At 34.0% G+C, this 24,169-nt stretch overlaps 2 protein-coding genes and 1 pseudogene across 3 annotated transcripts in view; 1 reads left to right on the top strand and 2 right to left on the bottom strand.

The window, feature by feature from the left end:
• The window catches only part of LOC125652080 (uncharacterized), an 11,770-nt gene extending 6,578 nt beyond the window's left edge, over positions 1 to 5,192 (bottom strand). Inside the window, exon 1 of one of the 2 annotated variants that reach the window (XM_048881047.2) lies at positions 4,569 to 5,192. In XM_048881047.2, coding sequence (XP_048737004.2) covers positions 4,569 to 5,097 — 529 coding nt within the window. In that variant the 5' untranslated portion in view covers positions 5,098 to 5,192. The remainder of the gene's footprint in view (positions 1 to 4,568) is intronic. The other variant, XM_048881055.2, reaches the window with a different exon arrangement.
• Positions 5,193 to 11,804: 6,612 nt separating this feature from the next.
• Positions 11,805 to 15,722, bottom strand: LOC125647697 (uncharacterized; annotated as a pseudogene).
• Positions 15,723 to 19,305: 3,583 nt separating this feature from the next.
• The window catches only part of LOC125652173 (uncharacterized), a 41,668-nt gene continuing 36,804 nt past the window's right edge, over positions 19,306 to 24,169 (top strand). Inside the window, exons 1-3 of the mRNA XM_048881174.2 lie at positions 19,306 to 19,377; positions 19,595 to 19,942; positions 20,040 to 20,234. Coding sequence (XP_048737131.2) covers positions 19,311 to 19,377; positions 19,595 to 19,942; positions 20,040 to 20,234 — 610 coding nt within the window. The 5' untranslated portion in view covers positions 19,306 to 19,310. The remainder of the gene's footprint in view (positions 19,378 to 19,594; positions 19,943 to 20,039; positions 20,235 to 24,169) is intronic.

Genomic DNA, 24,169 nt, shown 5'->3' with positions numbered 1-24,169 from the left:
ACAACATTTGTTCAATAAATCGATGGGAATGGACGGAAGGCTGAGTCTGTATGAGGCCTCTCCCTAATGATCGATCAGGATATGTACAAAATTGTATAACAGTTGTAATCTACGTGTATAAATAATTAAACAGCTGAATTATATTACATAGAATAATATAATAGCGCACTATAAAAGTATAAATATAATATTGATGGTATTGGTTATATATATTCTTAAAAGATATATACTATACATTTAGTATATTTGATGATTACCTAAATATTTTGATAAGTTCAATGATTTCTCGACAAATTCAAAAATTTACTTAATTGTGTCAAAATTAGTATCAGGATTCTCAAATAATGATAGATTATTGGATATACATGAATCAATCATGCTTATCATCATCGCATTTATATCATGACGAGGTCAATGCCTATAATTATTATAAGCAAAACATTCGAAGAAGTGATGATCTGCATCAAAAGGTACATCCCAATTAGTGTGTTTGGAAGAGTCTGACAAATGATGGGGGGAAAAGATCAAAGTTCAAATTCTTACAAACACTTCGACAGAAATAACTTTTTAATATTGAAACACTGGAAAATTTTTAATGTTCTCGGGAAGGTTGTTAATAATTGAACAGTAGATGAAAGACTGTTCTAACCTCAGAAATCTACAGAGTTAGATCGTATTCAGTGATAAATGGGAATGATCTGTAAGATATTGAGGTGAGTAGCCAATTATTACTTTCGAAAACAATACTAGTCTGTGAATTTTTCTTCCAGTACTAAGAAAATCTCATGCATAGTTCTTCATGAAACAAGAACGAGAAGAATTATATCTTAAGCTAGTAATTATCCTAGCAGCTTCCTACTTGAATGTCTTCTAGTAGTTTGGCATCTATATCATTATAGTTATCCCAAATAACATCAGCATATTCTAATGGTGGGCGGGTGAAAGAAAAATAGACGTTGATTGGTGAATTTTAACATTCTCGGTAACTTCAATCTCGTACAAGATACCTTTTCCCGGTTTGTCTGGATATGTATACTCAATGTTGCATCCGAATAAAGTTTAACACCAAGATGAGTGTGAAGTTGTTGATATGACAGCTTCAGGATCCCGAGTGTCGAATGTTATAACATGTTTTTTCTTGAAAATTTTACATGTATGGTTTTGAGAGGGTTAAAGCCCATTGGCGGGTGTATTGCTTATTGATTTTGTGTAAGCTGTGGGTCACTAATTAATTAAGGAGGTATGCTACACCAGAGAAATTTGATGTAGATGAAAAGTGGAGGATATGTACAACAATATTTTGAATTTGAAAAATTTCAAATTTACTTTATTTTGTCAAAAAATACAGTTTTAGTAGAAGGTAATCTGAAAAAAATTTAAAACCCCTGCTGGACTCGAACCTGCGACCTACAGTTCAGCATTCGGTATTCTTTTTTTTTTTTTTTCTTTTCTTTGCATTCGGTATTCTAACCTACTGAGCTACTCGGCTAGGTATTTAAATAGAAAAGGAAAAGTCAAATATTGCTGATATCGATTTTTTCATCCATGTTTTTAAAGGAAGTCATGACGATGTAGAGTACTACCTTAAGGAGGATGTTTTGGTAGATAAGTTATCATCAATAACAGCATACAGAAAGGTGTCATCCACAACGTTATTGAGAAGATTATCAGCAATTTCATTAATGTACAATAGGAATAAGGAAGGACCTAGAACAGAGCCTAGGGGTACCCCTGCACTTGTTTCAATAAGGGAAGAAAACCCATCGATTTGCTCTTTGTCTATAAGATACTGCTTAACCCTCTGTATAATATCACTGGAGATTCCTGAAGCATATAGTCTGTGTTTGAGACTTTTACGTCACACTCTATCAAAAGCTTTTGAAATTTCGCAAAAAATCTTAGAACAATTGCATTATATACCTGACCTGTTTTAATATTCTCACAAGGCAGAATTTATCGAGAAGTTGCTACATGAGAAGAAATATTTTGCTGTGGCCTTCAATTCGACATTTCGATATATCGACAATGTTTTATTCATTAACATTACTCAATTTCATCCATATGTCGATTCGATATATCCCAGTAAACTCGAAATAAAAAATCACCTGTCATCCACACCTGCTTCAGACTTGGATATTTTTTTTAACATAGATGTGAAGGCAAACTAACAACTCAACTTTATGGCAAAGGGGTCTCCATCGTCAACTTCTCATTTTATGTAGTAATATTCCATAATCACCTGCATATGGTGTTTGTGTTTCTCAACTAATTCGATACATATAAGCCTGTTCTGGGTATGATGCTTTTTATTAATCGAGGCCCATTACTGACAAATAAATTGACGTAACAGGATTTCAAGTCTCATTTAAAGTAAGCATTTTACCAAATAACGATCTGGTTTACAAATGCAACCTATCATTAGGTCGAATGCTGTCTGACAATTTTCATACTAACATCATTAGTCCGTTCTTTACATATACTAATTTTGATTACGGATTACTCCGTTTGTCTGATCAAAATATAGGGCGTGTGACCGGTCAAAAGGAGATGCCTGCTTCTCCTGGCACCTGACCCACCTATGGTGTATTCAGAGGTATGTGTTTGCCATACTCTTCAATTTTGTATTCTATATAGGAATTATCAGATTCATCACAATACTTTATCTTCCTTTCTTCATCTACTTGATGGCTGCCAGTTGAGTCACCAGGATGGAATCCAGACTGATAATTGAGTAAGATATTTTTTATCAATGACAAGTTTGAAGAGAATTTTTCCTATGTATGGATATAGATCTGTAGTTAGATGTATCTTGGGAATCTCCTTTATTCTGAACTATTGGAGTTATAAAAGCTAGTTTCCATATGTTTGGGATTTTTATATTGAAGTGTAATGGTATCCAATATACCTAATTAATATGTTACTTCTTATTCTGTGATGCATGAAAAGTGAAGATAATGAGTGGTGACCAATCTCAAAGAAATTCAACTCAGAAGTAGGTGATGTATCTTAGAGGTGGACCAGGTCTATGAAGAGGTAGTTCGGGCTCGGTTGTGATTTTTTATAACATTAGCAAAATATGTCTTCAGTAAATTGGACTTATACCAACAGGATGAAGTCAAGATTGCCATTCTGTCTGAGAGTAGGCTATAGGTTTGTATGACTTCTTTAATTTAGTAAGATATTTAAAAAATCTACGCCACTTTGCTGGAGAAAATATTTTTATTTGTGAGAAAAGATAAATTTTTGTGATATTAATTTCTAGATTTCCTAATTTCATCAATGACCGAGTTTCTTAAAACTCTATATATTTTCCGATGGCTATGATTGTCTGTAGGTTTTGCTTTGTGATGTGCTATTTTTCTCTTCCTCATCATTCGTCTTTATTTTACCGTTTATAAACACCTAAGAATAACTGTGTATTAGAAATACATGTATGTTTATTAATATTTGAATTTAGTGTTGAGACAAAATTCTACAATACCTCATTAATATCATGCAGTGAAATGAATGATTTCCTCTGATATCACACTTGAATTCATAAATATTTCAATGTTGGATAAAACGAGAAAACACAGCGCATTCCCATATTACTAAATGATGCAAGCAACTTCAATTGTTATTCAAACTCTTTTCTCTGTGATGATGCAATATGACATAGATGTACGCTTTTCTCTGTGTTGATACAATATAAAGGTTTGTATATGGAAGCTAATTTATTTATTTTTTGTCTCGGGAGGAGGAGTGCCTTTCGTTGTATGAGATGTATATAAGTAATATAAATCTTCATGAAATGGTAAATATGGGCCTAGTCAACACTTACACAATTTTATGCTGATCATGTAAACCAATCGCAACTTCTCGGGTTGTTTTTCGCCAGCCGGAAACGCCCAAGAATGTGTGATTGGTTATAGACCTAAACCTTGTTCTGGGCGCTTCGTTCTGGAAATTTCCATAAGGTTGATTCAAGACTAAAATCACAGTTTGAAGAAACGAAAAGGCAGATTTTATTTATTCAACAATTATCAAAACTTATTTCTTCTGTAAGATTAAAATAAAGCATCGATAAACATCATATCGTATTATCTTAATATAAAAACGGGCTTAGATCCGCCAAAGTGTGTCCCGCCACTTCACTCTCATTTTTGCTATTACAGGGTAGGTGATCGAAAATGAAAGTAGGTTTTTAAATTAATTTCACGATATTTACAAATCAAGTAAGACTCTATTATAGCTTACGGACTTCACCTCTTATATGAAACAATATTAAATGTTCAAGCAGTAACTCTAGAACAAACGTTTCGGAGTTTATTGGCAAAATTTATTAATTTATAAGTATAGATATAATAGATAGATAGATAGTAGATAGATAATTTGATAAAGAGAGCATATCCATGATATTTAAAACTTCCGTGTCGATAGTGTTTCTAAGTGGACAAGGAAGTTTTTTAAACATCCTAATTTGACTGTAAGGGGAAGTTTTGGAAAACATACCTTTCGTACTCGCCAAGTCTAGATGTAGTTTACCTATAAATAGAATTATTGTTATAAATAGAATTATTGTACTTTACCTATTTTTCCCAATTCCTGGTTAACTGACTCTCGGAAACTTTTACCACAAGCCAACAAAGTTGAGACATTATGTCCTATATTTGTCAAAGTCCGCACATATTCTTTATACTGTTCACTTGGGATGGAATTCGTTTTATTTACTACGTTCCAGATCGACATTAATTTTTCTATATTTTCTCCCACGTGTTCGCTATCAAAGTCCGCCAAAGAGCACTGACCACACCAAGCACAAGCTGGCTGTCGTATACGGGTAAATCTCCTCAAAAATTCAAACACCTGATCTAATTCTAAATCAGAAAACGTGTTTTCCTTTTTAAGCGAAAACAATGATTCTTGTTCGGCGTGGCTGAGATTAAAGAAATATGTGGATCGCTCTAATTCTCCGTACAAAAGTCCCGGCGAGGTGTAAACCTCCAACACTTCTTGTAGAAAATCCCTTCCTGACGAAAGGAAAAAATTCAGAAGTTTTATTTTATTGTCCACCATCTTTTTTCTATTTAACCGCCGCTCTGCCATGTCGGAAGACATTATTGTAGGACCGATATTATCAAAAAACTGAATTTAAATGCCTTCTAATACAGGTACAGACGAATTTTCTCGATATTAAGACCATTTAAATGTGTAATGCTTTCGGTTTTTTAACAGGTCTATTTTTAAATATCGACATATATATATTTGTAATTCGGGAAAAACCATCACACAAGTGATATTGCATTACTCGACTCAAAGTAATTAATTTTTTTCCGCGTTTCAAAGAATAGCGGGGAAATACTGTTTAAAGAGAAATAGACACGATTGGAGCTGAAACTTTTCAAATTTTATTTTTCCATTTTTATTGTTTAAAATGTTTCACTAAAGTATTTCTAATGGTCAACCAAAATTGAATATCAGTTGTTGAGTTATAGGGGAGATTCAGCACTCACAATTCTTTGTTATGTAAACAAGGCTCGTGCCAGGTTTTTGTTTTATACATATAGATTGCTCAATAGAACATAGCATGTTTAAAGCAAAATGAGATGTGCCAAACACTGAAAACTATTTAACTGTGTTCAGAATTAACTTGTAAATTGAAAAATATTGTTTTCAACGAAGTTTTTACTAGTATATTTAACCTATATGAACAAAAATATGACACATGCCTTGTTTATATAGCAAAGAATTGTGAGCTTTGTATCTCCCATGTACCTCAACAACTAACATTCACCCGACCATTAGAAATACCTTAGTTGGGCATTCTAAACATCAAAAATGGAAAAAGAAATTAAATATTTTCAGCTCAAATCGTGCCCATGTCCTTTTAAGTGACAAGTATTGGGTGAAATAGGAAAATTCTTACTTCAAACACCCAATTCAGCAAACTTTAAATGAAACCACAAAATCCGAGGCCCGGTGCCACAGCAAGTATGGTACGATAAAGATCCCTCCCTGCTCAAAGGCAATAAGCCCCGAGCATAGGCTTAAATTTTACAGCCCTTCACCGGCAATGGCGACGTCTCCATATGAGTGAGCAATACAACCAACAACAACCAAAACTTTACCCGATAACTCAATACATTTCTCATGTAAAATGTTAACACATTCAATCCCTTCCCAAAGTTCAACCCATCACTAAATTAACCAACCACAATAAGTAACATTAATTAGCAATTCTTAAACACATATACAGTCCAATAGCAAACACATTCACAAATATGTGGAATCCAAATAATTTCCCCAGAGAAAACCTTCATACCATTAAATTTAAAAACTGCCTTATCTCCTAATACCCAACTATGACTGGAAAGCGTGTGGGAGTTTGGAATAGTCACCAAACTTTTCGAAAATAGTACATGCATTAACACCCCTTTCTTTCGTAATTGACACATTTGCCAACATATCCGTACCCCATCAATTCCAACTATCCTTTTGATTAGAGAATATTTATTAAAGGATATTTCACATCGCCATCCAACATGCTCCATTATTTCCTCAGGAGAACTTGTGCTGTATGACATTAGAGTGATGTCATACCCAGCTCTAAAACTGTGCGCTGTTTTCCCTTTAAAAATATCCCCAAAAAATGAGATATTTCCTTAATCTATCTGACATTGATGGTGTCACATGACTGTCTAGAACTGAGATCCTGGATGAGCTGAGATCCTGGATGAATCAAAGACCTAAACAAGTGTTCTCAAATCAACACCCAAAATAGCCTTTGATTTTTTTTTTTTTATTTATTTATTATTTTTTTATTTCACAAACATTGACATAAGACAGAAGAACATTTGCCATTTTTTTCTAACCACTTTCACACACTTTCATACTCACACTCATACATTTGTTGGTAAGTGCTTGCATTTTTAATATAATTGTAAGAGAAAAATGATAACAATACAGAGCTTGAGTAAATAGATAAAAGTACATGTGGCTTCAAAAGTAGGGGGAAAAAAACATTGCTTGAAATAGCAAAATTATGATTTTTTTAAGTTGTCAAAAAGTGTTTTCCATACATGCCAGGTATTTTCAAATTTTTGTATTTCTAAATTCTGATACGCAATACATTTTTCAACCTTGTATTTGTTGTATAGATAGAACAATAGTTCCAAGAATCTTGGCAATTTGGTTTTTTTCAAACAAGAAAAAATATATTGTTTTGTATACAGGATAAGGAAGTTTACAATTCTGTTGCCTTTCGACAATGGGAGTTCACCTAATAAAATATTAAGTACATTAAAACCTATTCTTTTGGAAGTTGTTTTATAAATGTGCATGCTCAGATTGCTCCATAATATAGATACTTTTTCACAGCCAATGAAAACGTGTTGAATTGTCTCAACTTCATCATTACAAAAGGTACAACAATCAAAAGACACAACATTGATTTTTTTAAGATAATAATTGACAGGCAGAATTCTATGAAGTAATCTATATTGTAACCATTGGATAGTAGAGTCCTTGGTAGTCTTAAAACATACAGTAAAAGCATCCTTAACACATATTTCTATTCCATAAGCTACCAGGTCTAAATTCCACTTTGAAACAGAAGTAGGTATATCATGGTTTACATTTAACTGTTTGTAAACAGATTTAGTACATTTAGTTTGCAAAATCAAAGGTTTATAATATATTGGAATATAAGGTGTAAAAGATCTATTGAATAAACCTTTGTTTTCAAACAATTTCATATGAGTTGATATTGCACTCAATACACTGTTATATTGTAATATACAAACTTGGATATCAAATTTATGTTGAAAAAGGTTATGTGATAAAAGATTCCCTTTGTCATCTAGGAAATCGTCTATGAGCTTTACACCTTTTTTATACCAGCTTTTGATAAACAGTGTTTTCATACCCACTCTAATATTTGAATTATACCACACAGGAATGCTGGGATAGGATTCCTTGTAGAAATTTTTGTCAAAGGATTTTATTACATGGAGCATAGAATTAAAAACATCTTGCCAAAAAACATTATTTTCTGGAATAACACATTCAGAGATAAATGCATCTCCAAAATCAAGTAATTTGTGAACAAAATCATGACCATTAATTGCTTCAAAAATATCTACCCAGGATTTATTTCCCATCAATAACCTTTTCAACCATGAACATTTTAAAGACATGATAAAATTGTTGATGTCCACCATTTTTAGACCTCCATGATGGTGGTCTTGAGTTACAATAGAACGTTTTACTTTGTCACATTTTCCATTCCAAATAAATTCAAAAATATTTTTACTCAATGAATTAATTATCTCCTTTTTCGGTGTTGGTAGTGATAGAAATAAATGCTTTATTTTCGGAATAATTAATGTTTTAACTACTGTAACCCGACCAATTGGTGTTAGAACTCGCCTTTTCCAATGTTGTAGCATGCTCTTTATTTTAGGAATCTGTATGTTGTAGTTTAAATCTGTAATTTGTTGTAAGTCTACTGAAAAGTTAATACCTAATAAATTGAAAGTTGTTGAACCCCAGTCAAGTTTCCATCTAGTGTGATGAAAGACCTGATTTGAAAACTTTTTAGATCCGATCCAAACAATTTTAGTTTTTGAGTTGTTTACCTTTAAACCAGAAAGTTTAGAGAAAAAATCTAAGGTATCTAATGCTGTAAAAAGTGACTTAGGTGTCCCATCAAGAGCAAGTGATGTATCATCTGCATATTGACTTATTTTGTGTTCCTTATCACATATCACAATACCTTTTATATCCTTATTTTGTTTAATTAAAATTGCAAGAATTTCTGCACAAAGGAGGAACAAATAAGGTGCAACAGGATCGCCTTGTCTACAGCCCCTCTCAATATTGAATTGAGTAGATAAAAACCCACTCTGTAACACTGCAGCCCTAAAATTTGTATTAAGAATCTTCACCCATTCAATAATGTATTCACCAAAACCGAAATATCTTAATACTTTATATATAAATGACCATGAAATAGAGTCAAAAGCTTTTTCAAAATCAATTAAAACCAATAGTCCTGGTATATTTTTACTTTCTGTATAATGCATAAGATCATAGATAAATCTGGTATTTTCTCCAATGTATCTTCCCTTTATAAATCCAGACTGGGTGTCTGAAATAAGATGATCTAAAGTAGACTTGATTCTGTTACTAAGACAACCTGAAATAAGTTTATATAAGACATTTAACAATGTAATAGGTCGCCAGTTTTTTAAATATTGTCTAGATTTATCACCTTTAGGCAAACATGAAATAATCCCCAATTGCTGAGAGATGGGAAGCTCTTTTTTGGAGAAAATACAGTTAACAGATTTTAATACGAGTACTTTCAGATCTGTCCAAAAAAATTTGAAAAATTCTACACTATATCCATCACTACCTGGAGATTTATTGTTTTTCATATTTTTTAATACTTCAGACACTTCTTTTTCAGATATTGTTCTTTCCAAAGACTCTGAAATATTTTTGTCCAACTTTGGAACACAATTTTGAATAATTTTGTTAAGATCTAAATCTAAAAGTTCTGAATCTTTATTTGTATATAGAGTTTGGTAAAAACATTTAATTTTATTAAGTATATCCGCCTGTTCATAGATCATACCATTTCCTTCCACTTCTAATTTTTTAATAGTTTTATTCCAATAATTGCGTTTTTCTAGATTGCAGGGTTTTTCCCCTTCCTCTATCCATCTAGCTTTAGATCTTATGATATGACCTTCCATTTTTTCTTTTCTGAAGTTTTCTAAAATCAACCTCTTTTCTTCAATAAGATGCAAGTCTATTTTTTCCTCAGTTTCTAATTTACCTATTTCTTCAAGTAGAGATGTTTCTTGCTTTTCCCTTTGTTTTTTCTTGTAGGAAGAGTAAGAAATAGTAACACCCCTTATTTCCATAAGTAAAACCTCCAATAGTATACTATCATCAATAGATCTTGTGTTATCCGTGTCACTTTTACTATATTGTCTACAGACTTTATGAATAGTTTCTTTGACTTTCTGTACATATTCTTTATCTGAAAGAAGACTATTATTGAATTTCCAAAGTCCACATCCCCATTTAAAAGAGTTAAATTTTAATTCTACAACAACTATGGAGTGATCTGATCTATAACCAGGTTTAATTAAGTATGTTTCCACAGAATTGGACAAACTTTCAGAGATTAAAATGTAATCTAGACGACCCTGTTTTAAGGGTGTCTTTTTATGCCATGTATAAACCCGTCTATCAGGATTCAAAATTCTAAAATAATCTAGAAGTTGTAAGTCATCCATAATTTCTAATAATTTCTTCCTTGCTTTTGGGTTATTTATTGAAGTATAATTATTTGTATCAATATCTGGGCTTAGTGCAAGATTAAAATCTCCTAAAAGTATATAATACTCATTATCCAGTTCTAAAAATACCTCACGAACATATTCATAAAACTCAGGACTATCAATGTTTGGACCATAAATGTTAATAAGAGTGACGCTATTATCCTCTATTGTTAAGTCTAGGGCAATTAAATTTCCCTCTTTGTCCCTCTTTTCTTGGTGTACCTTGAATTCAAAATTATTGTTAAAAAATAAGGCTACCCCTCTTGCATTTGATTTATAAGAGTTGAAGAAACATTTGTAGCCCCACATGGCTTCAATATATGGTTCTGCTTCAGGAATGAAGTGGGTATCTTGAAAACATATTATAGAATAACCTTTCGATCTATAAAAATTTAACACATTTTGACGTTTTGATAATGTAGCCAAGCCCTGGCAATTCACAGTAGCAATTTTTATGGAATCAACCATTTTCCGTGCCATTTTCTAAAGTAAAAAAACTAATATATAACATAAAACATTGCATAATTGCTAATGGATATTGTACGCAGACATTTACCGACATATACATATAAAAAAATTAGCATCTTTATTTGTAAACAAAAAATACTCTCGACCACTTTCACACATCTTCCACACTTGTAAACAAAACCTTAACATTGATCCCGAATGTATTTAGTTTGAGTCCCGATCCCGATGACAAAATACAGGCGCGGATTTTAGGGTTGTCTCCGCAAGAATAAACACACTAGCGCCGGCGTTTAAGTTTCTCATTCACATCATCCAAAATGTCGAATTTATGTCTGTTTCCGCTACTATCGATGGCGAACACTTTACCATCGAAGTACCATGCTGAATGAATCCTAGAGTCTTCGTTTAGGTCGCGTATGAGTTTGGCGTTCATGGGTGTAATATGGTCGTGCATAATGAAGTGTTTCTTCACTCTTTCCTGTGACCGATTCTTTATCACTCTTATTTTTGTCTCTGGGTCACGAAATTTGGCAATTACCGGTCTTGGACCGTCCCTCACTCCACCTGGTACCCGATGAATGGCCACAATATCGGCAGGTGCCAAATCGATATTGACCGACTCTCTGAGGATTCTGTACAAGTCCTCACGCAAGTTTTCTCCCTGTTTTTCCTCCCACCGTAGGAACTTTATGTTACTTTTTTGGGAGTATTGCTGATTTTGATTTGCAAGTCTAATCGCACTGTCTGCTCTACTCTGCAGTAGTTTAAGATTTTCTTTCATACCTCGTAGCTCCCGTGCTTGGTCAGAGAACTTCTCACGTAGCGTCTCAAAGTCAAAGTTGAAGCCGTCTGAGATCTCTCTAATGTGTCCTTTAAATTCTTTCGTATTGTTCTCAAGTTTTTGTTCAAATTCTTTCTTTACATCGGCTTTGATTTCTTTTGTGGTGTTTTCTTTCATTTCTGTCAGAATTGTGCTTTTCACGACTGCAATGATTTCCTCTTTCATTTCCTTTTTTATCTCCTCTAGAATAGAGGACACAATGTCTTTGATTTCTATTTTGCTCACCATATTGTCTTTAATTTCCGACAAACTGTCCTGAATCAATTTCAAGTCCATCGAAATATTTAATGTACCTGGATGGGCCCCGCCTGATGGAGAGTCCATATCTGAGCTGTCTGTTCTCTTCTGTTTTTTAGCCGACGCTTTTTCAGACACTGTGGAACTTCTAACGGCTTGAAGAACACTGTGTAGATTTAACTGCACCGATTTTCTTTCCGGTGTTTTTAGAATTTCCTTTTGCTTTCTATCTGGTTTTTTTTTTTTTTATCTTTCTTTTGCTTATTGTCCGCCATTGAGTAGTAATCACGATAGAAACAAAGATTCACAATATCTTCCAAAAAGTATCCAAAATACTCACATGCGTTTTAAAGTATCACAGTAGTGTCAATCAGATTCCAAATATTTAAAAAATCCGGCTTATGAACGTCAAAAATAGAACAAAATTTGATGAAATAAGCGGAGCTCTTACACCTGTGTCAGTACTACTCCATCACGTGATCTTGTTTTCAGCCTTTGATTTTTCATTGTATTCATTTAAACCTTCCACAGGACAAATGGAACAATTCTCAATCCTGGGAAGCAAAAACTCAATAAAATATGCATGATCAAGTGTTCCTCCAACAATATGACTTAAGAAACCTTCTCATCTGGGAGCTTCTTTACGTCCTGAGCCAAACAAAGAGCCAAATCATTAGCACGATCACCTGAATAAAATAAAACTAAAGAAACTCTGATCTCTCAAATAAACAAATCTATTCCCAACATTTAAACCCGTTCTTGATCACTTTAATGCAGTTTCAGTTTCTCCAACTTGTTGAGAAAATAGACTTGGCCTGTTTCGCAGATACTCGAGACTTTGCCTGTTCTAGTTTTATAGCATCAACATAGTACCTTCTCAAGAGAATGCTATTTGCCGGATTACATCTCTCCAAACGCTTTGAGCCGTCCCATGGTTCAACCCTGCCAATTTCATTTAACATTGCTCGAGAATTTGCAATATAAGAAGCAATGAGGAACCGACTCCGGTTATCTTTTCATTAGAGGGCGCCACAGACAAACTCGGCCCTGAATCGGAATACCCTCGCGCTTTATCTGTAGTTACCGATCGAAGAAAAACGTAAACAATCTGCTGTCAAACACATCCTTTTGAAACATGCTCGGAACTTACTGTTGTGTGCCGTATTGTTGTAAATAGGGGTGGTCATGTATTTCCATCAGACTCATTAAGAAGAAAAGCCTATATTCGCGCAATTAAACGTGGTTAAACTCTTTTTTAAAGCTGGACTCCGTCAACTTGTGCTGTTGTTTGCAGAGCACATTTTATATCGGACTACTATTTGACTGAAACTCAACATGGTAACGATTGCTTATCTTGAATTTTTGTTTATAATATACATGTACAAAGTAATGTTGATATATAGTATTTTGTGTAGTAATTATATCGCATTTATTGAGAGAAAAACCGCTAATGGGATCGGCAACTTACTACACATGCAAAATAATCTGATAAGGTTACAAACACTGTCACATGTAGAATCCCCACTGACACTTGGAATTACTGGTCATTAATTACTGCCAATTATCTCTTAACACCATAATGAAAAATTGAAGATAAAGAACAGTGATCAATTTCATAACTACTATATAATCACAAAATATGTCCAGAAGTATCCACCCTGTTGATAATTTATGCATACCTGCTAGCATGGGATTCTGTGTTTTGACATTGATGTCTACTTAGAACATTGTTTACCAATTTTACAGGTTTCAGTTAAATCAATAAACAAATGTGATCCTTTTGTATATATATATATATATTAAGTTCATAATGATGCAGGTGTTTGTAGTTATATTATTTGCTACTCTTTGATAAATTATACTACAAGTTCTAAAACATATTTTAGTATGTATAACCCTTACTGCGCAAAAATATTTTTAAAAACGAAAAGCAGAATGTCCTGTGCTACTGTGATAGAGGACAGAAAGATATTCAGCAAACGTGTGCACATTGAAAGAATTATTGGACTTGCCAAAACTTTCAAAATACTGACAGAACCTATGAATAGCTCTGAAACAAAGCTTTCCTCTAAAATTATTTATGTCTGTTTCATGTTGTGCAATTTTAAGAATTGCATAGTGTCGTCTTATGCATAATTCACCATTAGAAATTGATGTAATTCAAGAATAAACCTTTATTTAATTTTTTCAACATTTATTCCATGTACATTTACTAACAGACTTAAAATATCTTTCATAAAATTCATTCAATCTTCCCTTCATCTCGTCAATGAATTTGTCATTCCTTTTAATTTGGAAAGCTCTTATCACAATGAAGGTTCCTGTAGAGTTGTGGATCGGGTGACTTCATAATAAATAAAGGTCCAGAACATTGTCCTTGCACGATGTTCATTTCTTCTATATGCTTCAATTAAGTCTGTAATCAAATAACACTTATCAGGTGATCATTATAATGTAAAACATAGTGGCAATAATCAAATGATATAACACTGTACCGTTTTATTCAATATAAAAATGCTTTTCTATTTTGCTGCAAACATGAAGCAATATAGCAACGATGTTGGAATTGCCGAGGAAATTCAAGTTTAGCTTAGCTCGGTAAATCTGCAAAATTTTACAAGAATTCCTTTCTGATAACACCTAGTTCCATAATACGTTGTTATAATATATTTAGATAATATCTAAACACCATTGATACTTATTTACCGCATTAATCATATTTTACTTGGATGAACATAAAAACATTGAATGTTTATTTACCTTCCTACAAGTTCCCACTTTCTTCCCGATTTCTTTGCTCCAGACTTTTCTAACTCTTTCCTAAGTTCAGGTATTGTCATATGACCACAACTGGATGTCATCGTAAGTAAAAGGTTGTGTTTGTGTTTTCCGAAATCGCATTTGAGAATGGTTGTTGATAACCCATCTTCTCAGCATTTATCATTTTTGTTTGTTCAGGGCCGGATTTGCCTGTGGCGCCCTCTAGCAATACAAGATAAGATAACCGACTCCGGTTCCTCATTGTTCCTGTTGCTAAACGTTTAGACAAGAACTCGAACTTATAATACCAAGGCATGGGCAAGCTAGATCATGAACTCGAGTACTGCCAGCTTCAATAGAAATAACCTTAAATCTTCTGGTATTACCTCAGAGATTCTTCCGCACTATTGTTATATTTATGCGTATATATATTGGTATACTAGTTTGTTAATTTAAAAACTATTCAAACATATGGTGCCCCCTATCTTTGTATTTTCTAATAACTACGTCGGGCTGTCGGCAAAATAAAATGTATAAGCATTTTGTTTTTTGTCATCAGATGTGTAAATAGAGTGGATATTTTTTTCTCTCTCCGCATTTCGAAGTATAGCAGAAAAATATCGTATGAACTGGTTTTTAGTCATGTGATGTACGTTATTCATGGGCAGATAATTTCAGCCAGTGAAATTGCTTGTGGTTCAGAGTGTTCGATTGTGTGTCTCAGGTGGAAAATTTATAGCCGCCTTTCGAGCAGTTAACACAAGTTTTTCTTATTTTTCTATTAGAATAAAATATTTACAGAATTATGACTTGTAGTAATATATTATGACCAGTTTTCAGAGTTTTTTAGGTCCCAAAATTCAAAGGGTTTCATCTGTTTTCCCTCTGAGCTTGATATATTGCATGATATTTTAATCGAATTTTCATAGATTTCTGAAGCATAATTTTGTGCAATGTAGGCGCTGTTGTGTACTACTTGCACTCGTGTGACCTAGATTGTTCTAGAGTTCGATGTTTACTTCTTTAGTAGACAGATGACGTAATGGTTGCATAACTGTCTTTCAAAAATGTACTAGAAAATTCATTCTTATTATAAATACACTTGAATTTTTATGATAAAAAAGCTCTGGTTAGACAAGCACTTCACGACTTTTGGATTATATTACTGGGAATTAGGATTATTTAGGAATTTCATTGGAATATTAACAGCTGATGTGTGATTAGTTTTGTGTGTGTAGATTCAGCTCGTCACGGACTTAATTATTGTTCATCTGCAGTAAATTAGTACTTTGTTATGATTTTTTTCAATAATTCTAAATATTAAATCTTATTAATTGTTTAATTGACTTTGTTAGTAAATTCTGCTGCGCTATCAAGGGATATTCTGACCCATAACAGTACTATCATATCGTTTGATAAATATGCATTATAAAATGAGTTTAATAATAGCAATAAATAGTCGGAGTCTAATAATTACGACGGGCTGTTGGCAAAATATAAGGATTTGGTCATCAGATGTGAAATAGGGTGGATACAATATCTCGGACTTTGGAACTTTAGATTAGAAAAACAAATATAAATGTAGAGGGCGCGTGGAGACATTCGTCCCTCCGTCCCTGACGTCATGAGAGACTCCTAGAATATCGCTACAATTAGGAATAGAGCGGTTAACTTTGACAGAAGAAATACTAGATTATAAACATACATATTCACCTGCCTGTTTACATAGGCGAACCTTACATGTATATTCAAGAATCACAATAAGTTAAAAAAAACGATTGGTTTTTCAAATTCTAAATTTGGAAAGAGTGTCATTTTTGAACAGTTTTAGTCTCTCTCTATGTTAAAACTTTGAAATGAACTATTAAGGAGACAAAGGATATTTGGTCATGAGGTACTTGTATTTAAATAAGACTAAACCAAACAAGTACTAAATAAACAAATAAAAAATCATAAAGGTTCAACTGACGAAAAAAGTGCCCGCTATCAATTACGAGTGCTGCACTACCTACAACAGTCCAAGGCTGAGAACAGTGAGGAAATATTGACTTCCTTTTTAGATTTTTTTAAATTTTGATTTGTAACTATGAAGTTATAGTACCAAATATTTAATGTTGTATATAAAAATAGTTAAAGCACAAATTGGCTATCTTCGAAGTGGTCCTAATTATGAACTATTTATTTTTTCCTCATGTACATTATTAATTTAAAATTCAAGTTCTCATATTATATTTTGAGTACTATTTATATGATGGCACAAGAAGAGGACTTCAATAGGTTGTCTGTGTACGGTCTAATATCATTCAATGCTGAATAAAATATGTATTCATTATAAAACAGGGAATTTTCCGCTCAGTCTGAGCGAATGTATTCAAGGTTCTCATTAATATCAATTTCGTTACAAGTCACTTGAAAAATCAAATTTTGTCTAAATCCTACAGGGTGTGACTGTTCCCAACTGTACATGAATAATTAGACAGTTTCCCAGTTTACTTTCGGAAGGTCGGTGGTCTCTTCCCGGGTACATAGTACCTGGGTTCTCTCTTCCACCAATAAGAACTGGGCGCCACCAAATAACTGAAAATTTGTTGAGTGTGGCGGAAAACACCAAAACAAGCGTCTATATAATATAGACGATATAGGGTGTATCAGCACCCGGATGTACATGTTCAGGAATAAACAGACAATACTTAGATACTATAGCTAATACAGGATGCTATGGTTACCAGATGTACATGGTATTACTGGGCAACACAATTCCCGACTGTACATGGATAATCAAGCTGTGTCTAAATACATGTAATATAGATGATATATAGGGTGTAGCAGTACCCGGATGTACATGAATAATTAGACAATGTCTAGTTACTATTTAGATTAATATAGGATGTAACAGTCGTAGCAGAATAGTCAACTTGATGACGGAGGCTACTGACTGGCAGAAGTAGATAATATAGATAATACAGGGTGTCACAGTTCCCAGCTGTTCATGAATAATCAGACAATGTCTAGATAATATAGATGATGCAAGATGTCACAGTTCTCGGCTGTTCATGAATAATCAATGTCTAGATAATATAGATGATGCAAGATGTCACAGTTCCCGGCTGTTCAGGAATATTCAGACAATGTCTTGATACAATTGTTGTATAGTACGTGTTTGAGACAAGTGATTTAGATAAGATTCTAGACATTCTATTTAGAATGATGTCTGTGATAGTTTAATAGAAAGGTTATGTAATACCTGTTGATTGTTACTGTAAACTTTCTAGAAATGTAATTTCCTAAAAGTTAGAAGTTAGTTTTGGTATATATTTTTGTTCTGCCCTGTATATCATATATATATATATATATATATATATATATATATATATATATACAAGGCTATAGTATTATTGGCAAAAAAGATCTGTTTTCAAATTTGCATATTTATTAAGTGTTCATGATCTACACGAACTTTGTAATTTAGGGAAATACTTAAAGGGACATGAGCTGAAAATTTGAAAATTTAATTTTTCCATTTTTTATGTTTGCAATGCTTAACTAAGGTATTTCTAATGGTCAGCAAAAACAAGAGGCCCAGGGGCCTTATAGATCACCTGAGTATCATGTAACAACCTTCCAATGTTTGAATTAGGTTTGTATTTAAATATAAGAATTTTACTTTTGGATGGAAGAAACATTGAATAGCTATGTGGTCATGAAGTACATGTGTCATTTTAGAAGATTTTTTAAAATTACACTCATTTTGATGGTTTTTGCCCCAACCCTCAGGCCCCAGGGGAGCAGGGACCACGAATTTCACAATTTTTGTTCCCCTCCACCCACAGATGCTCTATGCCAAAATTGGTTGAAATTGATTCAGGGGTTTCAGAGAAGAAGCTGAAAATGTTCAAATGTTACCGCACGACGAACGACGACGGACAAAAACAGATAGCAATAGGTCACCTGAATGATTCAGGTGACCTAAAAATAATATCAGTTGTTGGGTTACAAAAGAGATGAAGAGCACACGATTCTTTGTTATATAAACAACGATCGTACCATGCTCTTGTTTACATAGGTTAAATATACTAGTAACGGTTTTGCGTATAGCAGATTTTTTTCAAATTACAACTTTTAAAATTCTGAACACACGTAAAGAGTTTCTGGTGTTTATCACATCTCATGTTGTTTTCAACATGATGCATTCTATGACAATGAATACTTTACTAACAAGAGGCCCATAGGCCACATCGCTCACCTGAGTCACCTTGGCCCATATCTGAAGACTTTCAATATATATTTGCATGTAAAACCTTAGTCCCTATTGTGGCCCCAACCTACCTCTGGAGGCCATGAATTTTACAAACTTGAATCTGCACTATGTCAGGAAGCCTTCATGTCCCTTCATCTGAACAAACTTCAAAGCCCTTCACCCAAGGATGCTTTGTGCCAAGTTTGGTTGAAATTGACCCAGTAGTTCTGGAGAAGATGAAAATGTGAAAAGTTTACAACGACGCCGACACCGACGACAGACAACGGACACATTTTGATCAGAAAAGCTCACTTGAGCCTTTGGCACAGGTGAGCTATAAATTTTGTGATGTCATGTGACATACGAAATTATATGTTCCTTGATTCATGAATATCATTTGTCAAATAACTACACAACTTGCGTGACAGAGGACAAAATGAAATTATTGTTGCAGAAAGAGAAAAGATTTGCTGTTCTCTTGTTTTCGTGTGTTCTTGAAGCAGGTGAGACATTTCACTGAGCAGCGCACTAACGATTATAAATAAACTATCATGATACACGTTTCTGTAGTACTGGTTCCAGTGTATCTTTCTTTGATTTTATATATAAGCAAACCCGTTTTACTGCTAGTGCTTTAATTAAATTTGTTTTTATTAATTTGAAATGTCGGTACACACTACTTCCTGTAAATTAACAGGTAGATATTGTCTCTTATTTCAGTATCTGGTACTCAGTATGAAATGTGCGTTAGGAAGTCAGGTACTGCTTCTGATAAAAACGCTGTTCTGACCTGTCCGGCAGATTCTGTCCTCTTTGTATCGGGATTCAGAGTGAGAACGGAAGACGGCTCAGAACAAAAGGGAGATATTTGTCCACGATCTTATTGGAGTATTTCGAGTTTACGGTACAGGCTTTGGGACGATGGAAATAACACACTCAAGAACTGTAATACGTTGAAAAACGTTTGCAATCTTCCCAGCACTTCATTTTACACGCAGGTGGATTCGTATTTCGAAGAGTGTGTAACCAAGGATTGGAGATTATGTTTAATATACGAATGTTTAACAGGTACATGTATGTTTAATTTTAAAACAATAATTTACACTCCAATTATCTTTTAAAATCAAATCACAATCCTTTCATGTTTTTAAACAATCTATTTCAGCCAAAACCCGCATTGATATGTGTTCTGACATAATGTCCTTGACAGAGGCAAGGTCACCTGAACTCTACCGCACGAGATTCATGGGGAATTCATTATGCCGATGTTTTATCTACGGAGAGATTTCTGCAATAATAATAAGAAACAGAGAAAACATAGATGTGCGGATCAGGAATCGAAATGGTTCAAGTATAATGGGTAAATTGTTTTGTCTTTTGTTGTTTAAAGAGACACTACAGCTCATTTTGCGCAAAAATCATGAAATGACAATTTTCCTAGCGCTTTCTCAGTTTTTGTTGCATTGTTGAAAGTGTGAACTTTGCGAAAATAACACTTATCTAAAGTTAAAAATTATCGTTTTAACGTAAAAATCAATACTTTTTGATGGCCTATACAAAAAATATCGAGTCTCCTCCTTTCAGTCTTCAGACGCATGCGCATATACAATAAACAGTGCAGCATGTCGTCCAGTGAGAGAAAGTGTAGTTGATAGATCTAGAATTTTGACAGATTCTGTGAGAAAAGAGGTAAAAATAGAATGAGATAAAACTCATACGTGAAATAAAATTTACCATGGTATCAGTTTGATCGTTGGAAAACAAAGAGTTCGGAGAAACCCATGTAACTCAGTGGCGGATCTAGGATTTCCGAAGGGGGTGTGAAAGTCAAAGATTAGCCACAGTAATCGGCCATTCTGGTGCAAAATTTTGATTTTCATTCAAAATCTGTGGCGTAAAAAGGGAGGGGGGATCCTGCCCCCCCCCCCCCCCCTAAATCTGCCATTGAGATTAGCTGCGAAGACACTACTTTTAAAAGTAAGTGCTATTTTTATCTGAACACGACACGTGTTAGTTGTAAAATCATCGGTCAATGGGAACATGGAAGAGTTTCTGTTGAAATAATGATTGATATAATTACTTATTTTAAGGAGCAGGGAATACTTTTATACTTGAAAGGTGAGTGTGGACCTCCTTGAAGGGGAATTTAAATAATTTCCTACACAACACCTTTGCTGTCATTCAAAACCACGTGATGTAAATAAGCATTCAAAAGTCCGAGTCAGAATGAAGGTTTGAATTCCGAACGATCTTCAAAGCGCAGTTGAGAGTAAATTGATGCATCCCAATTGTTCAAAATTGTCAGTATCGATATGAATTTTATCATTTTGTCAATACCTGTTTTAAAAAACACTTTATTAAAATGTGGAAAACGAGCTGTAGTGTCTCTTTAAAAATAGCATCGGGAAGAACTCGTAATACTGAGTAAAACTTTTATTTTATAGCAAATAAATATACAGGGTGTTCCATAATATCTGATACTATTTTAAAAAAAACGATATTGCCACTATTTTCAAAACAAAATATTTGATTTATATACTGAAGGAAGGGTAAATGCATTGCGTTTTATGTGTGAAAGACATGTACAGATTCAGGATATTCCATTGTTTTAGAGGTATTGTGATGTCATGGGTTACTTCATGAGAATGTTTTATACCTGTCATTTTTATACAATATGTCATTGTCTAAAGAGCGAGCTAAGGATATTGTTAAAGTCTATTATCAAATCAAAATCACCAATAGAGGAAATGGGACTTATGCAACCAACGTATCCAGATGAGAAGAACCTCACTATAGATTACAAATCCATAGATTGGTTAGAAGATTTTATAAAACTGGTTCTGTTTTTGATGGAAGACATTCAAATGTTGGTAGACCAAGATAAAATTGTCACAAGAACACTACTGAACAAGTTCGAAAAGTGCATGAGGAAACACCTCAAAAGTCTGTTAGAAATGATTTTATCAAGTTTTATACAGAGAATAATCAATCCAAGAGACATTTGGTTTCAGTACGATAACATAGCCCTACACTGCCAGGGTAGTCACTGATTGGTTGGAAGAAGCTTACCTCCTACAAAACGGCATTCCCCAGACCTACCCCCCCCCCCCCCCGAGGGTTTCATTTGTGGGGATACCTGAAGGACAGAGTATATGTACCCAGTCCAGGTAATTTGAACGAGTAGTGTACTTCTGCAGTTTTAGCTGCATTTTCTATAGAAATTAGAAAGATGCACCATTGTGGTCGGGAACTTCATGGGGATCCGTGTTAGAATAGGTCCTCAGTGCCCCTTGCTTGTCGTAAGACGCGACTGAGACCGATGAGACCGCAAAAACCGAGGTCCCATGTCACAGCAAGTGTGGCACGATAAAGATCCCTCCCTGCTCAAAGGCCGAAAGCGCCGAGCATAGGCCTAAATTTTGCAGCCCTTCACCGGCAGTGGTGACGTCTCCATATGAGTGAAATATTCTCGAGAGGGACGTTAAACAATATTCAATCAATTATTTATGCTTTGGAAAAAATATTTACGCTTGAAATAGTATAAGATATCATGAAACACCCTGTACATTAGTACTTGACAGCTTGGAAAAAATTGTATGCCAAATCTATATTTATAATAATTATATCCTCATGGAATATTTTCATTTTGGAATTTTGAAATTGTTGTCGCTTGTCATTATTATACATATGTAAATCAAGGATAATTGGGGAAACGGGGTTAATTGAGGAAATATACCGAAATCATAATACATATACCCGGATTTGTTTCCACCAACTATATATCAAAATTTCTCCCATAATTAATTTGAACCTCTGTATCTTTAAACTGATGAAATTTCCTCAATTAATCTGTATAGAACATTAAAGCGTTTGATATGTGTATATATATATAATAGTTACTTTTCGCAATGATCGGTAAAAGTATAGGTAAAAAATACATATCATAAAGGAACATGTTACAGAACCGTGTTTCATTTTTATTTTTTACCTATATATATATATATATATATATATATGCCTCCTCATTCTTCCTGGTACACATAACACCAACCACAGACTATGTTGAAAATTGTTTATTGGTCAAAGTTAATCACTTTGTTCATATGTTTTAAATTATACGCTTTATCAATATCAGAAAGTTGACACTAAACAATTTGTCAATAAAAGACAATTACAGTTAAGTATTGAAATATATTGTTTGAACAAATATGAAACAGTTTACCACATGTAAGATTGTCAGGAAGAACAGTTCACCACATTGTTGAAATCACACTGTAAGATACCAACGTAAAAACTGAAAAACATCTTTCTGTCAATAAAGTACAATATACATGTAAGTTTAATGGGAACATACAAAATAACTAACCAAACACTCCATGTAAAGTACATCTACATGTATAAAAAAGTTTGTAAATTATATGTATAATCTAGTTGGCAGCAGGTGGAGTCCAAGTACATCAGCGTAGAGGAATGAATTAACCATTCCTCGAAACTATCTCATCAAGGCCACTGCATACATATCGTAAAGGAACATGTTACAGAACCATAAGTGCTGAAGTTGAAAACAACCATACGGTTGATATTGGCGCAGCTGCACAATTTAAACAGAGTGACTATATAAACCAAATACCATAGAATCATGAATAGCAGCCCAAGCAGGTACTCCTCTGGAAAGCCTAACACGAAGTAACTTCTGAGTACAGCCTAAGCAGGCAACCACAAAAAATATATAGTTCCAACATAAACTGATGTTACTGAAAGAAAAACAATCCTGCAAACAGTTGTACTAGAAATTTGAATACCGACCCAAGCAGGTACTCCTCAGTATTGCTTATAGAGCATAAAACTACAACATAACTTGTTGTTACCGGCCCAAGCAGGCAACATTACTAGAAATAACATAGACTAGCAATATCGGGATGGAATCACGAGTACGGGCCCGAGCAGGTACTCTTCCCAACCCCGGTGTAATATTACATATGCGATAGCAATTATCGCAAAAGCGAAGCAGGCAGGCATGGGATAGACAGAGTAAATAATTAATCAACATTTGTCCTAATGTACTTTTAAAAAGCGTTGGAACGCCAACGATCCATATCTCTTATCTGAGCATCTGATAGGCCCGCTTCTGCTGCAGTGTTGCTGTTCCTATCCTAAAACCATGCCCTTTATATCTAGTAGTATCCAATTCACAAGCGAGTAGACATTTTCGCAAAGTTTTGTCAACATCGGAACGCAACAATGGATCCCCAGAAACCGTCATAAAAATGGATCAGATCTGTTTCCTCTAACACT

Source organism: Ostrea edulis, chromosome 1, assembly GCF_947568905.1.
Source record: "Ostrea edulis chromosome 1, xbOstEdul1.1, whole genome shotgun sequence".
In the NCBI taxonomy this organism is placed as follows: Eukaryota; Metazoa; Mollusca; class Bivalvia; order Ostreida; family Ostreidae; genus Ostrea; species Ostrea edulis.
Note: the sequence above shows the minus strand (reverse complement) of the source record. Positions and strands in the feature narration are given on the sequence as shown.